This window comes from Rhinolophus sinicus, linkage group LG17 (assembly GCF_036562045.2).
Source record: "Rhinolophus sinicus isolate RSC01 linkage group LG17, ASM3656204v1, whole genome shotgun sequence".
Lineage (NCBI taxonomy): Eukaryota > Metazoa > Chordata > Mammalia > Chiroptera > Rhinolophidae > Rhinolophus > Rhinolophus sinicus.
The window spans coordinates 25,533,207-25,549,055 of record NC_133766.1 but is presented as its reverse complement, the minus strand read 5'-3'; the positions used below and the strand labels follow the sequence as shown (position 1 = coordinate 25,549,055).

The 15,849-nt window shown below is 46.3% G+C and overlaps 1 protein-coding gene across 1 annotated transcript; it reads right to left on the bottom strand.

The window, feature by feature from the left end:
- Positions 1-3,538: 3,538 nt before the first annotated feature.
- On the bottom strand, positions 3,539-11,484 carry LOC141569382 (Fc receptor-like protein 6). Its single transcript, XM_074322448.1, is given in 6 exon segments — positions 3,539-3,732; positions 3,735-3,878; positions 3,881-3,910; positions 4,055-4,339; positions 4,819-5,085; positions 11,451-11,484. Coding segments are annotated over 6 exon segments (954 nt in total).
- Positions 11,485-15,849: the final 4,365 nt, after the last annotated feature.

Below are 15,849 nucleotides of genomic sequence, written 5' to 3'. Positions count from 1 at the left end.
ATTTTTTTCTACTGAGTTCTTAATCTCCAGAAATTCTATTTGGTTCTTTTTTAAAATTTCAACCTCTTTCGTAAAACGCTCATGTTGTTCTTTGATTGTGTTTCTGAGTTCATTAAACTGCCTTTCTGTGTTTTCTTGCATCTCGTTGAGTATTTTCAGAACTGCAATCTTGAATTCTCTGTCATTTAAGTCACATATTTCCATATCTTTAAGTTCCTTTTCTGGAGACTTTTCACTTTCTTTCTGAGCTGTCTTGTTGCCTTGGTTATTCATGGCAATTACTGATTTATTATTTCTCTTCCTAGACATCTACAGGGGTGGCTTCTGCAACAGGTTGATAGGAAGAGGTCTTTCTTTTGTTTTCCAGTAGGTGTTGGTAGACTTTTATTTTCTCTCTGACTGCAACCCTTTTTTCTCTCTCACACGGTAGTGCTATGTTTTCTCTGCACTATTCCTGCTTCTCACACAATGGGGGAATTCCCTGGGAGATGGCTTCTCTTCCATTAATAGTTTGTCTGGGTCACATGGTGCAGTGTCCTTGTGGGTATGCAGAGAGCTTTTGAAGTTCCAAAGCTCTTCCTGCACCAGATTCAGAGCCCGTATGTTTCAGCAGTTCTTTGTACTCCTGTAGGGATCCACCCAGATAGGTGGGGCCAGGGGTGGGGTGAGTTGTGAGAGGTGACCCAGAGCAATGTCGGCGACCACCACCACTGCCGGTCCTGCTTCCACAGCTCCCTCCCCTTTGCCGGAACTAGTTGTTCTGCGAATCTGTGTCTGTGGTCCACAGTTCTCAGAACAGCAAATATTCTGTTCTTTTGATCTGACACTGCTACTGTTCCACTTGTAGCACCTGGCATGTGGGGGCGTGGCGAGCTGTGGTGGGGGGGCTAGTCTCAGTGCCTAAGGCTTCCATTCTCTGCTTGGCAGTGAGGGCTTAAACCATCGTTTTCAGCTGTCTTCCCTCAGTCTTTTCTCTGAGGTCTCTGCCGTGAGTGTTGTTTTCAGCCGTGTTGTATGCTGTCCCCTCAGCCCTGTGGGCCATAAACGGAGCCCTAGCAGTCCAAGTTCTTCCCTCTCCTGCAGCTGTGGTAGTTCTGGGATGCAGTGAGCTCGGCACACTGAGCTAGGTCTGTATCCTGCACCCGCGTGGCTCCGTCTCCACACTTCTCCCTTCCCTCCTCCCCCGCTCGCGCGATTCACCCACCTTTAGGTGAATTCAATAGTGGGCCTCTTTGTCTTGCCTGTTTGCTGTGCAGGGAGTCCTTTGTGGAGTGACAGTTGTTTAATTAGTTGTAAATTCCAGGGGAGATTTACAGAGACTCACCTCACGCCACCATTTTGATGACGTCCCTATACTGCTTTCTTTTAATCACATCTTTCTAACTGGTGTCTCACCTTGCCACATTGTATATATTTTGTAAGGCACTGGGTGAGTTTAGCCAAGCTTACAGTTAGAAAGAACACATTCCCCCACAAGACCACCTTCACTTCTGACACCAACTGCAAGTTCCAGGGTTCCCCAAACCACCCTTAGTTTCAATAATTTCCTAGAAGATTCATGGAACACACTGAAAGCTTTCATACTCATAGCTATGGTTTATTACAGGGAAAGGATACAGATTAAAATTAACCATAAGAAGAAGTGCATTGGCCCAGGAGAAGTACAAATACATCCTCTTCCTGTGGAATCTGAGGTCAGTGTTATGCTCCTGCCATCAATGTGTGACAATACACAAAAAAAGCTTCCCCAAGCCTTGGCTCCATTTTTGTTAGGGTTTGATGACATATGGCCTACATGGTTGACCTTTAGTCTCCAGGCCTTCCAAAGGTTGAAGTGATACCTTTCATCTCCAGTCCCTCTGGAGGTAGAAAAGATACTGCATGGCCCAAAGTCCTCATCATAAATCATATGATTAGACCATCTGGTGGCCAAGGTTCCCAAGCAAACAAGGACACTCCTCTCAGTCACGACGTTCCAAAGGCCTAAAAATCACCTCCCAGTAGCCAATGACAAAGTCATACATCTCTTTGGGTATAGTTAATTCTTCGCTATACAATATGTTGAATTCATCTTTCAAACAAGGTGAGGAGAAGGAAAAAAAGAATGATATAATCAATCAAATTGAATCAGTCCAAACTGAGGAGACTTCTAACATACTGCCCCTCATTAACGATAATGCTTCTGGGAGAGAGGTCAAGGCTGAGGGACCCCAGCCATTGAGCCCCTCTGTGAGCTGGCTGTGCTTCTCATGGTCTCTGAGTTGGGGGAGGGGAGCTGAGTGAGGAGAGGAGAGAAATCTCTTGTGCCCTCTGATACCAGGGAATGCATAAAGATACTGATGAGGTTGAGGCAAATTCAGGCTCATTCCACCTTCTCCTGTTGTTAGATGAAAGATTCCCAGGCTAAGCAAGTTAAGATGGGCACGTGTGTAGTAGGAGGTGGGAGTCCTAGTAGAACGGTTTGGGATGGATGCTGAGTCAAGGTTATAGTTGGCATCCAGTGTCCAGAGCCTCAGAGCCATTCTTACAAGTCTTCAGGCAGCACCTGGGCAGAGCAGCTGCCATTTCTCCTATGCACCTCAAGGAATCCTGGGAAGAGGAAGCTATGGTTCCCAAAACACCTCCCATCTGTGAGGCTGCAGAGTCCCCTCTGCAGAGATGGATGATGATGTGATGGCTCACGCCAGCAACCAGGGGAGAAGGAAATACAGTCAGCTGAGCAGAGGGTGTCTGCAGATCCAGGGGAGAAATGGAGGCCAAGCTGATGTTGTAGGGCTTCCTACAGGTCTCCCCAGCCCATCTGCACACAGCTCTCCAGCTCTGGGCTCTCTCTGTTGATGTCCCTTTGTGAACCTCTGTCAGGCTCTCCCCCTCCCTGCAATTTCTCTCTCTAACACACACTGTCTTAATTAACTTGGCTGCCATAACAAAATACCACAGGCTGGTTCACTTAAACAACAGAAATATATTTTCTTATAGTTCTGGAGGCTAGAAGTCCATGATCAAGTGCTAGCAAGGTAGGTTTCATTGTGAGCCCTCTTCTTTTGGCTTGCAGGTGTCTGTCAACTCTGTGCGTGCTCATGTGACCTTTTCATTTTCAAGCCTGGAGAGGAGAGAGAGGGAGGGAAAGAGCGTGGAAGGGTGACCCATGGAACTCTCTGGTGTCTCATCTTACAAGGGCATTAATCCTATCCTGGGGACCCTAGCCTCATGACCTCATCTAACCCTAATTACCTCCCCAAAACCCCACCTCCAAATACCATCACATCAAGGGGTAGGACTTCAATATATAAATTTGAGGTGGGGGGGACACAACACTCAGTCCATAACGCACACTGTATGGCCTGTCTGCAGGAGGGAAATTGCCTATGTCTTAGTCCAAAAGCGAGATAGCTCAGATTTAATGAGATCCCCGGAAAGTGGTTCTCTAGAGGGTCTATAACATCTGTGATTATAAGGGGCCCATCTAACTGCTTATTTGCATGTGACTTGAGATTCCTCTCCCTTTATACATCTCCCTCCTCCAAGCTCCCACACTCTATGCTGCACGGTGGGAGGTATTCATACATGGAGAAGTGATGTCTGACCCCGGCAATATGTGGGGCTCAGAGATGGTTGGGAAACAAGATGTGCCATCCAGGGAGAGTATCTCAGCCTGGATTCTCTCTCTGGAGAGGCTGTTTTCGGCTTCACAGGAGTAGTGCTCAACATCCTTTCTGATGTCATCAGGATGAGGGAGGTGGCTCCACCATGGGGAACTGAGTGAGTCCCCAGGATCTCCCCATTGAGGTAGAATGAGTACAGGATAGGAGGGGAGCCCCTCTGGGACTCATAGAGGAATTCCACCATGTCCCCACAGTGAGGCTGGAGTGCCTGGGGCTCAGGGTGAGCAGAGGATGGGACACAGGACCTGGGGCAGCACCCAGGCCGAAAGGTCAGCTGGGGCACCTGGGCTCCTGGCTCCTCCCTTAAGGGCTCCTACTCATACTCCTAGAGGGCCCCACTGCCCAATGCCCAGACCACTGGGGAGTGTCTCTCTTCCTCCCCCACTTACCCCACACTCTGATCTCCAGCTGGTGGCTCTGTTTCTGGACCCTGCCATCCTCAGGGATCACCTCGCACCAGTAAAGCCCAGAGTCTCTCTCTCTGGCTGCTGAGATGCACAGCTCTGGGTGGAGGTCCCTGTTCTGCAAGATGTGGCCCTCCTTGTGGAAGGAGAAGAGGAGGCGTGAGGTCAACCTTTGGGGGTGCAGCTTCGTCTGGCATCTCGGGGTCAGCAGGCTCCCCTCATGGGGCTTGGGATAGGGGACAGCACTCAACACAGGAGGCAGGAACAGCTCTGGGAGAGGCAGGCGCAGAGTTCAGGAGGGAAGTCCTGGATAATGAGGCCCCAGGAGGCTGAGGGAGACACTGTTATTGTCCCCCAGGAACTGGTCTCTCATCCTACCCACTGGCTCTGAGATGATTCCCACACAACCCCAGTCTCTGGAATCCCAGAAGGCCAGAGCCAGAGGGCCATAGAGGTCATCTAGTCCCCAGAGGGGAGGGGTCTGGCCCAGGGTCTCCGTGGGAGGGGCATGGTGAGCAGCAGGGCTGATTCAGGACTCTTCCCTCTTCTCCAGATGTCCCCTGGCTCCATATATGCCCCATGGGGACAGGGCATGTAGGCAGCATCATGGACATGTCAGGGTCCTGTGGATTGGCCCACCATCAGGGGCAGCCAGAGGGAGGGGTGCTGCCCAGAGAGCTGCTGACCTCTAGAGACCAGATCCCAGAGCAGCACCTTACTCTCCCCAATGCCCTCAGCTGGTGACTCACCTTGGACTTGAATCATGGCCGTTGCTGAGGCTTGTCTGTCCATTTGTGGGAAGTACATCACCTCCCCAGTGCAGCTGTACTGGCCACCGCTCCTCATGGCTGCTGTCCCCGTGAACAGAGGCTGGTTGTCCTTAGAGAAATGCAGGACTTTCCCATCTTTATAGCACTTCACGTAGGACAGGGTTATGTTCTTCTTTCCGTGGCACCACAGAGTCAGGATGTCTCTTTCAAACACAGGGTCTGGCCAGGCTTGGAGCAACAGACAGACTGTGAGACATGGGAACAGGGTCACCATGAAGCAGGTTCCATCAGTCAATTTTCTCCCTCTGTCCCAGCTTAGAGCCTCCCACTGGGGATGGAGGTTCCTGGATGGCACTTCACATCTGTTGCTGTCCCTCAGTTCTTCATGCCCAGGCAGGACAGGGCCTCTGCTTTCCTTCTCCCCTTCTTCTCTCTTTCCTCTTCCCTGTCTTTTCCCTCTCTTCTCTCTTTTCCTCTCTCCCTGACCCTACTATAGTATATATTGGGTTTTCGTCCTCCCTGACATGTTTAGTGCCAGCTAAGATCATTCCAACCACTTAGCTGTCTTATTCTTCCTGAAAAGACTCTCATTTTTTACATTTCATGTCCTGCCTTGGTCCAGCCTGACTCAATAGCCCCCATGCCTAGTGACAGCTCCCTGTCCAGATCCTGTGAGAATCAGGGATGGGGAATCTAAGCTGGTTCCCTCCTACCTCCCTCTTTAGAGGCTCTCCCAGGCCCATACTCCGTCACTGCCCCATGCCAGTTCCCATGCCCAGCAGAGTATGAGTAATGCTGAGAAGGTGGAATATATACAAATTTACATATATTGTTTATAACAGCAAAAGAGTAACAACAACTAAATGTTAATTAATAAGGGACTAGTTAAATAATTACAGTCCAGCCACATAATGAAATATAATGTAGCCAAGAGAAAAAAGAGGTAGGTCTATAAGTACCTATATGGAATTAGCCCAAGATGAAATGTTAGTGAAAGAAAATTTAAAGCAACACGTGGAACTGTGTACACAGCATACCTCCATTTGTGTATAAAAGATATACATGTACATATTCACATGTGTGTATTTATTTGCATATGCATATGTATAAAAGTTTTAAAACATAGTGGGAGACTGGTTAACTCATGGGCTAGAATTGGGAAGAAATGGTTTTCACAATGTGCTTCCTTGTTCTTTTTTTAAAATCTAATATTTTTACCACATTCAAATGTATTTTTCAATAAAAAAAAGCTAGATAAAATAAAATATTCGAACCTTCTGTAATCCCCCCAGACATCCTTCTAAGTCACCTGAGTATGGATCCATTCCTGGCAACTGAAGGTCCTAAATAAGAACTGAGTTTCTCAGTGCATAATGACAACAGTTGGACGTATGGAGTAGATTCTGGAATTGAGAGTCCAGGAGACTGCTCAGGCAGGAGAGGATGATTAGGCAAGAAGCCTGACTACTGACAAGAGGCTTGAATTTTGTTGGTGGTGTAAGATAAGAGAGACACAAAGTGGCTGAACCTATGTCCTTGGAGTTACCTGTCAAAGTCCCAGGTACTATTGGAAGGCATGTGAGATTAGCAGATGCAGTCTTAACTCAGAGACAAACAGAAGGGTTTCCTGCTAGAAGTTGGTTCTCTCTCCAGCTATGTGAAAGTTTCATTGTGTCCCTGTAGTATGAGCTCCCAGTAGAGCTAGTCACAGCGTCCTTTAGCTACTACTGGCAGAGTTAGCACTTCATTTGGTGAAGAGGCCTGAAGTGAATGACAGAAAATGGCTAAGAAGGAAAATGCAGAATGAGTCCAAGCACAGATGTTTGTCACTGGGCACCGGGGAGCATAGAAGTCCAGGGTCATTCACAGGAGGAAAGACACCCTGAGACCTCCCTTGCCTTCAGATCTGGAATATACCACCGCACAGATGAACCCAAAAGCCTGAGTCAGTAAAGCTAGCCTTATGACTGATCCAAGGGCTGTAGTGAACTCATCCAGACAACTGACCCCTCAGACAGTTTCAAACAGCCTGAGTGGTCAGAATGGGACACGAACACAGGCACACACACAGGAAAAACAGGGACATGAAATTAAAGAGGCACTAAACTTTCCATCACATTGATCAGCAATTGAGAAAAGTGCTGGGGATTAGATTTGATAATTAGGATGTCCTGACAGATAGAGTGGTTAAACACGGGAATGGTAGACACAGGAGAATAAGTACGCTCCCTAACTCGCTCTTCCTGCACAGATTTGGGAAGTGCCAGCCCCTACCACTTCCCCAGCTCCACTTGGAAATTTTGCACAGCATCTGACCATCCTGGTTTTAGGGTCTCCATGGAGGCAGCCCAAGACATACCTCTCCCCATTCACCATCCTCCCTACTTCAGGAGGAACAAGGAAAGGAGGACAGATGGGACTTAAATGATAACCACCTTGTCCTCTAAGCAGGGAGGAGAAGACCAGGGAGGGAGACTTTGTAAGGTGGAAATTGACTTTAGTGTCAATTATTAGAGGAAAGGTGGATCTTCATACAGGGCAACAGGTCTGAAGAGGCAGATCTCAGCATGCAGAAAGGACTCCTAGGCCGGCCCGGTGGCTCAGACGGTTAGAGCTCCATGCTCCTAACTCCGAAGGCTGCCGGTTCGATTCACACATGGGCCAGTGGGCTCTCAACCACAAAGTTGCCAGTTCAACTCCTCGAGTCCCACAAGGGATGGTGGGCAGCGCCCCCTGCAACTAAGGTTGAACACGGCACCTTGAGCTGAGCTGCCGCTGAGCTCCCAGATGGCTCAGTTGGTTGGCGCGCGTCCTCTCAACCACAAGGTTGCCGGTTCGACTCCCACAAGGGATGGTGGGCTGCACCCCCTGCAACTAGCAACGGCAACTGGACCTGGAGCTGAGCTGTGCCCTTCACAACTAAGACTGAAGAACAACAACTTGAAGCTGAACAGCACCCTCCACAACTGAGATTGAAAGGACAACAACTTGACTTGGAAAAAAGGCCTGAAAGTACACACTGTTCCCCAATAAAGTCCTGTTCCCCTTCCCCAATAAAATCTTAAAAAAAAAAGAAAAGAAAGAAAGAAAGGACTCCTAATCTCCCAAGAGCCTGGCTCCAACTTGAAGGAGGTAAACGGACAATTATAGTCACCTGGGAGACAGGTGGTATCCAGACAAACCAGGGAGGCAACTTAAGGTGACTAAATTATGTTTTATGAAACAAACTCCTAGTAATCCTTTTTTTAAGTTTCCCTTTTGCATTCCCTAGTCTTTAGTAAGACTTGTCTAAAGATTTCAGCCTATCATCTGCATGTTAAAGGGGAAGCAGAGTTCCCCAAAGCTCAGCATGGTAGACATCAGCAGTGGTAAGCAACAAGAGCCCTCAGAGAAGGTAAACTTCAAAAGCAGAGAGGACCTCAGGTCTGTGTGGTCCAGTGAACCCTCCCCACCAGCAGAGCCTTGTTCTATGACCAACTTCAGTGGCTCTGAATTTTGTTACTATCAAAGAAAGCAATATTTCCTGCAAAAATACAGACTGAGCAGTAATTAGCTCTCTCCCTGTTGTGTGGGGGACCCTGCTTGCCTGGACATTTGTCATTTGAGGAGGCCCGCGGGGTCTCTGCTCCCGCTCCCCACATAAGAATTCGGGATATGGCTAGGCCAAAAAGGAACACCCATGGAGCCATAGATAGGGGAGTCATACCACTGTAGTCTCACTGGAGGCACTATAGTCTCACTGGAGGCTGGATCCATATGACCTGCAACCTGCTGTTCGCTTCTCTGCCTGCCAACCAACAAAGCGACTGACCAACCGGCGCAACGGCGGCAGTTCTATCAGGGGTCAATTGGCCAACTGGCCACAGCTGACAGCCAACCAGCCACAACTGATGGCCATCTACTACCCGAGCCAGCACCCTTCCACGTGAGGCCACGAGCCTGGAAACTGCTCTCCAGGACTCTGTCCCCACACTCCCCTTGCAGGAAATGGGGCTTCTCCCATTCCAAACCATCTTTTCCCAAGCCCTACCCTAGAAAATACTTCATTTAACTGTGTGAAAATACAGATTGCTTTGGTTTTTGTGGGATTGGGGATTCGTTTATGCTTATTTATCCTCAGGTGCTACATGAACTCTATATGTGATTAAATGTATCTCATCAATGCTGTCAGTATTATTTCCTTTTAACTTTCATTTGGTCATGTTCAGTTTTCTGAGTTTGAGGCTCACTTAGCATGGCCATCAGTAGAAAATCTTGCAAACCTAGTGTGGGTAGGGGGAAGTTGTAATATTAGTTACAAACAAAAAGGAGTAGAAGGCTACCTAGCCAGTATAGTTTGAGAAGCCACTCTCAATCCCATCTCCCTGGGACCCATCCCCCCATCTCCTTGCATGATTGTACTGATTTCTTTTTAGTTGTCACTGCTTTTTCCAAGTTCTTCTTTTAATATGCAAATACTGCTAGGAACATGAAACCACAACATATCTCTGTTTAGAAACTATTCTAATATGATTGTAAATTGTACGAAAAAATGTAAATCTCCTTGGGTAAAGCAGGCTTAATTGAAGCTATGAGCTCATTTTAGTAAATGTGTAAGCTTAAGTGTGTAAAGCAAAAGGATTTCAATCCATCTAAACTTCAAAGGGCAAGAGTTAAGAGTCAAAGTATAGTAGCCAAAAAATATTTTCTTGACTGGAAGAGACCCTCCTGGGATTCTTTACCATGAATGACCTAAAGAAAATTACATAAGACAATCTTTTTCTATTTCCATTCAACTCAACAAAGATCTTTTTAATTCTACTATATGTAAGGCACTGTGCTCGGTGAAACTGGGAACCCAAAATTGCATACAGCAGTCCTCATTCCTAGGCAATCTAGACATGCAGTAAAAACATATATGGAAACAGAAAGCAAAGGGTCAGAGTACCAGGACAGTTCAAAGAAGGGAGATAGCCCATCCAGCTGGAGTGCTCAACTGGTATTGGGAAAGATTTGGAGACAGTTATAAGAGAAATAAACAGTATATGAAGGAACTGGCATGAACAAAGGCACAGAGATAGGAAACCACAGGATATCTTAGGAAACATCAGATAATCAGATCTGGATGGAGCATAAAGTAAGAGTGGGGAGTTAGTGGAAAATTAGGATGGGAGAGAAGATTGGCACCCTCTGAGTAAGACCAAGGCAAAGGAAGTTTAAGGCCAATCAGCAACATGTGTTTTCTGTTGTTTCCCATTTCTTCTGCTGCTGAGAGCTTATCCCTAACCACCCACTAAAGCAATGATTCCTAGGCACAGCTCCAGATGGGCTTCTGGAGCACAGACATCTTCCCACAATGAGCTGAGCCTTTGGTTTTACTCTTAGTCAGAAAGACTCACCTTCTTATCTGGCTCAGTGTACTTCCTCCTTTGACCACTCTTCGCAGCCTCTTTCCATTTACCATATTCCTAACCCCTTCCACCAGCCTTGGTATCTCCTGTCTTTTCATCTCAGGGCTACCTTTGTTCTCTCTTGAAAATGACTAGCAATAGAAAAGTACCCAACCACATTGCCCAAGTACCTACCTGCTTCCTTCTTGATGGATAATAGAGACTCCTGAGAATTAAGTTCTAATCCTCAGATTAGCCCTCTTTGAGCTCAGCCCATTTAATATATTCACTTTTCACTCTCCAACCCTTTTTATGTCTTCCTCCATTACTCTGTGTCTATAACCCTTGAACCCGTCTGACTTTCCTTTTCCTTATGAGATGGCAGAAGCAGGAATCCCAGGAAGGAGCACCAACACATAAACCAAAAGTCTAAGTCCTCTTGGAGTGTAAGAAGGTTAGCAGAGGCAGGATACTGCCTACCCTCAGTTGTGGGCTGAACTGTGTCCCCTACCCCCAAATTCATATGTTGAAACCCTGAATCCCAGTACCTTAGAATGGAGATAGAACATTTAAAGAGGTAATTAAATTAAAATGAGGCTGCTAGGGTGGGCCCTAATCCAATATGACTGGTATCCTTATAAGAAGAGGAGATTAAGATACCAGAGGTGCTTATGCACAGACAGGCAACTCTGGGAAGAGGCAGCAAAAGGGTGACCATCTGCAAGGTGAGGAGAGAGGAGTCAGAGAAAACCAACTCTGCTGCCACCTTGATCTTGAACATCCTGTCTCCAGAATTATGAGAAAATAAATGTCTATTGTTTAAGCCACCCAGCCTGTGGTGTTTTGTTATGGCAGCCCTGGCAGACTAATACATTTTCCCAAGGCCATGCTGTAATACATGAACTCGGATAGAAGGTTTTGATATTGTAAGTGCCTACCAAATACGTGGCTCCTTCAGAAGAAATCAGTTTTGTCTTGATATTCCAGCAAAATTTGCCATTCCTTGAGTTTTATGATCTTGCTACCTTGGACATAACTTATTGGACCAAGGACTGAGGACTGGCTAGACTAGATTTATGAGAGAGTGCCATATCATAGAGCACTGTTTCCCAATTAGATTCTATCTTGGGGAGCTTTGAATATGTAGCAGAAAGTAAAACAGCCGCGAAAGCAGAAGTAACAGAAACAGAAGTAGAAGCAAAGACACAAAAGAAGGTGAAGCTGAGCAACAAAAATGCTTACCCCTCGCACAGGCATCCACTTTGGAGTGAACCATCATTGCCTGGGCAGCCAGAGTCACTGCCAAGTAATTCCCTCTCTTCTGTGAGTCCTGGCTATCAGACAGTTGAGACAGTTTCCTTACTTTCCTGTATCCTTAAAATAAATCCTCATCACTCAAGCTCTTCTAAGCCTGAGCCTATCTCTTTTCCTTGCAATCTGAAAGAACCTACCTACTACAATAGTGTATTAGTTTTCTAGGACTGCTGTAACAAAGTGCAACAGACTGGGGGCTTAAAACAACACATTTTTTTTCTCATGGTTCTGGAAACGAGAAGTCCATGATGAGGTTGTCGGCAGGGTTGATTCTCAGAGTGCGTGTGGTAAGGATCTAGTCCAGGTCTTGCTCCTTGGCTTAGAGATGGCTGTCTTCTCCCTGGGTCTCGCCTTTGTGTGTCTGTGTCCAAATTTCCTTTTCTTATCACTACACCAGTCATATTGGATTAAGACCCACCCTAATGACCCCATTTTGATGTAATTACCTCTTTAAATATCGCATATTCAAATATGGTCACATTCTGAGATGCTGGGGGTTAGGACTTCAACATATAAATTTGGGGGGGGTACAATTCAGCCCATAGCAAATAGATTTATATCTAAAGACAAGACATTTCCCAGCAGGCCTCCCAGCCAGGCAGCCTACCTCACTTGACATTACCCCTAGCAAGCTGCCATTCTGGGGTGATGGCCCTGCTCACCAACAAAGCTGGCACTCAGACCTAATGTTACTGCTTTTCCAGAGAAGAACACGGACATCTTCACCAACCTCCAAACCACTAGCACCAACTAAAGTATGATAGATCTGTGTATACTGATATATGTCCTTGATAATGATCTCAAGGACATTTATTACGTGAAAAAACAAGTTGGAAAGCAATTTGTTCAGCATAAGCGCATTTATGCTTAAGAACAAACCTATGTATTTTATGAATTTACATAAAATAATATAACTGCACAGAGAATAAACTTGGTGATCAGAAAACAGCAGGGAAGGGCGTGCCATCTCATTCAGGCTATATTAGGAGGGGAAAGGTGAGGAGAGGCAACAAGTTTGAAAAAGTATTTTAATGAAGTAGCCCTGAGCACACTGGTAAACACCTGAGGGATGAGAGATGCTGAATAATTGATAGGACAGATAGGTGGAAAGCCGAAGTTGATCAAGCAATGTGAGAAGAGTAAAGGAAAAGAAAAACAGAAACTGGACATGCAGAAAAGTCCTGAGGAATAAGAAAGAAAAGTGGGAAGACTCTAGTAAAATGGCTTCAGTCTCAGCACAATAAGAGGTGAGATAATTCACCGTGTGGGTTGAATTGTGTCCCCCAAATCCATACATTGAAGTCCTAACCCCAGGACCTCAGAATGGGACTGTATTTGGAGATGGCATCTTTAAAGAGGTAATTAAGTTAACATAAAGTCATTAGGGTGGGTCCTAATCTAACATGACTGGCGTCCTTATAAGAAGAGATTAGGTCACAGACACATAGGGGGAAGACCACATGAGGACACAGAGAGAATGCGCCCATCTACAAGCCAAGGAGAGAGTTCTCCAGAGAAACCAGCCCTTGATCTTGGACTTCCAGCCTCCAGAACTGTGAAAAAACAAATCTGTCATTTAAACCCCCAGGCTGTGATATTGATTATGGCGGCTCAAACGGACTAAGACAACTACCAAGCCTGTGGTGTGCTCAAGAAGAACAGAGGAAGTGGGGCTGCAACCACACCCACAGGGAGAATAGCTGAAACCCTTCCAGGAGGCTGGTAGAAAGCAGCCTGCCCAGACCAGGGCTGTTAATGAGGTAACCCTCTTTCATGTCTCTTTTCCATTCCCCAGTTATTGCCTTAGTTCACTAGGCTGCTACAGTCATCTCTGTGCTGGCCAGGAGTTATGCAAGGAGCCTAGCTGGCTGACAGCCTCCAGCTGCTGCACCTCTAGATCTGTGATGTCCCCAAGTGACTCCCAGCCAGTGACAGCACAGAGGGTACCAGAGACAGGCCATTTATGCCTGACATGGAACATTTCTAAGAGGCACCCCATCAGCCCTGGGACACCCCATCAGCCTGACTGATGTTTCTCAGAGCTAGAGCTACACTGTGGTCAGAGGCTCCTCCTACCCACCCAGCCCTCAGGCCCGCTCTTCTTTCACAGGTGTCACACGTGCATTACATAAGGTCTGAAGCCTCTCCCAGACTACTGCTCTACTGCTGCTGCTCCTCTTTATCCATCACAGGTGCGGGGTTTCCCCCGTGACTCTTACGTATTGAATTTTGTCTTGGTCTCTGCCTCACTTAACTGACCACACTGCCCCCAGTCTCCTTGCCTTCAATCCATCCTCCACACTGTTAGAGTCTTCCTTTTTCTCCAATTCAAATCTTGTCATGCTTCTGCTTTCATTCTTTCCAAGCTGTCTGGTCCCTTACAAAGTAAAATAAAAAGACTTAAGTCTCTTCCAGTTCAGCCTGTTCTCCACTGTGATTCTCACCCCCCTACTCCCACTCAGTCCCCTCCTGGCAGCTGTGCAGAACTATCTGCTTTTCTCTAAACTCTAGTACTATCACATCAAGGTCTGTGGCTCTATAATTTCTTCTTCCTGGAAGACTCTTCTCCACTCCCCAGCACCCTCCACCCCACCCCACTCACACACACACAGACACACACACACTTTTCCTAGTGATCTTTGAATTCTTATTAAGACCCACTTCAAATGTTCCCTTCTCTGTAAAGGTTTCCTGGGCACAACCAAGCATAGGAAATCATGCCTCTTTGTGCTGTTTTTGTACCCAATATTAATATCTTACAGCATTTATCAAACTGTCTTGCAGTCCCTTGTCTCTTAGAGGAAAGTTTAAGACAGAATAAAGTCATCTCTGTATCCTTAACACTAGCACAATTTCCAGCACATACTAGGTGCCCAAACTTTGTGCACTGTTAAGTATATCTGTATGTACACACACACACACACACACACACACACACACACACACACATTAATATAACAACATTAAAGTTCCAGTTCATATCCCAGTGTCTTTGTCAGTCATTAACACCCTGGCCAGGCTCTTCCTTAATTGGCTTGTCTTCCTGCCCCATGTATGCCCAACTCCCCACATACCATCACAGGTCTTTAACTCCTCATTCCTCACGTGGAGTGAGGCATAGATGACAGATGGGTATTTGATGACAGGAGGAGCCATAGATTGAAGTATTACAACCACTGAATATGTCCTGGGAGTCAGAGATGGACAGAGAATGTCTCCCTTTCCTAGGAAGGCGTCCTCAGGTTGCCAAGAAAAGCAAGATATCAGATCTCCCTAAGAGAGATTTCCTGGCTGTCTTCCCCCCCCCCCCCATAATTTATTCAAGTCAGTTTCTATTACTTGCAACTAAAGGACTTTAATGAATTAACTTGTAAGATCATTGTTAGGAAGGAAATTACTTGCTTGGGAAGTCACACTCAGGTTGAAAGTCAATGTTGGTTTAGACACAGTAGAACAAAGTAGCGGTAGGGCAGGAGAGGGGTGGCAGGTTAAATGACCTTTCAAGTCCCTTCTAAGGGATTAGGAGTGCCTCCTCTGTGAGTGGTTCTGGCCAGTCTTACCCAAAATGAGAAGCAAAAAGTAGGAAGAAGGGCTCCTTACAAATCTGCAACCCTCTCAGAGGAAGAGACACACATAAATCCCAGCAGTCATTCATAGCAGTAAGCGACCAGGGCAGAGGAAGGACAGAGACGTTAGGAGAAGCAAGGCCATGCTTCTCCCACCTGCAGCCAGTGCTTCAGATTTGATGAAGCAAAGGAGATACGTCTTTTCGAGGAGCAGGATGAGCTGACTACACAGATAGTGAGAAGAGGAAGTGGAAAAACTGTGGTGTCCCTACATGATTATGAAAATAAACTCACCCTCTGTGTAGGCTGAATAATGTCCCCCCAAGATGTCCATACCCTAATCCTGGAAGACGTGAATGTTACATTATATAGCAAAAGAGACTTTGCAGATATGATTAAATTAAGGATTTTGAGATGGGGAGATTATCCTGGATTATCCAGGTGGACCTGGTGTAATCACTAGGATCCTTACAAAAGGGACTCAGGAGAAGTCAATGTCAGAAGAAATCCAGGTGATGATGGAAGCAGAGGAAGCAGAATCAAAGATAGAAGATATTCCATCACTGGCTTATTAAAGATGAAGAAAGAGGGCCAGAAACCAAGGATACACCTATATTCCTTAGTACATAGCAAGTACCTCGGAGTATTGCTATGATTAAGTGATATAATACATGTGATAGTAGTTGTTCAGTAAATGTTCACTATTATAATTATCATTGGATCTCTTAGATCTGCACTATCCAATATGGTAGCCACAAGCC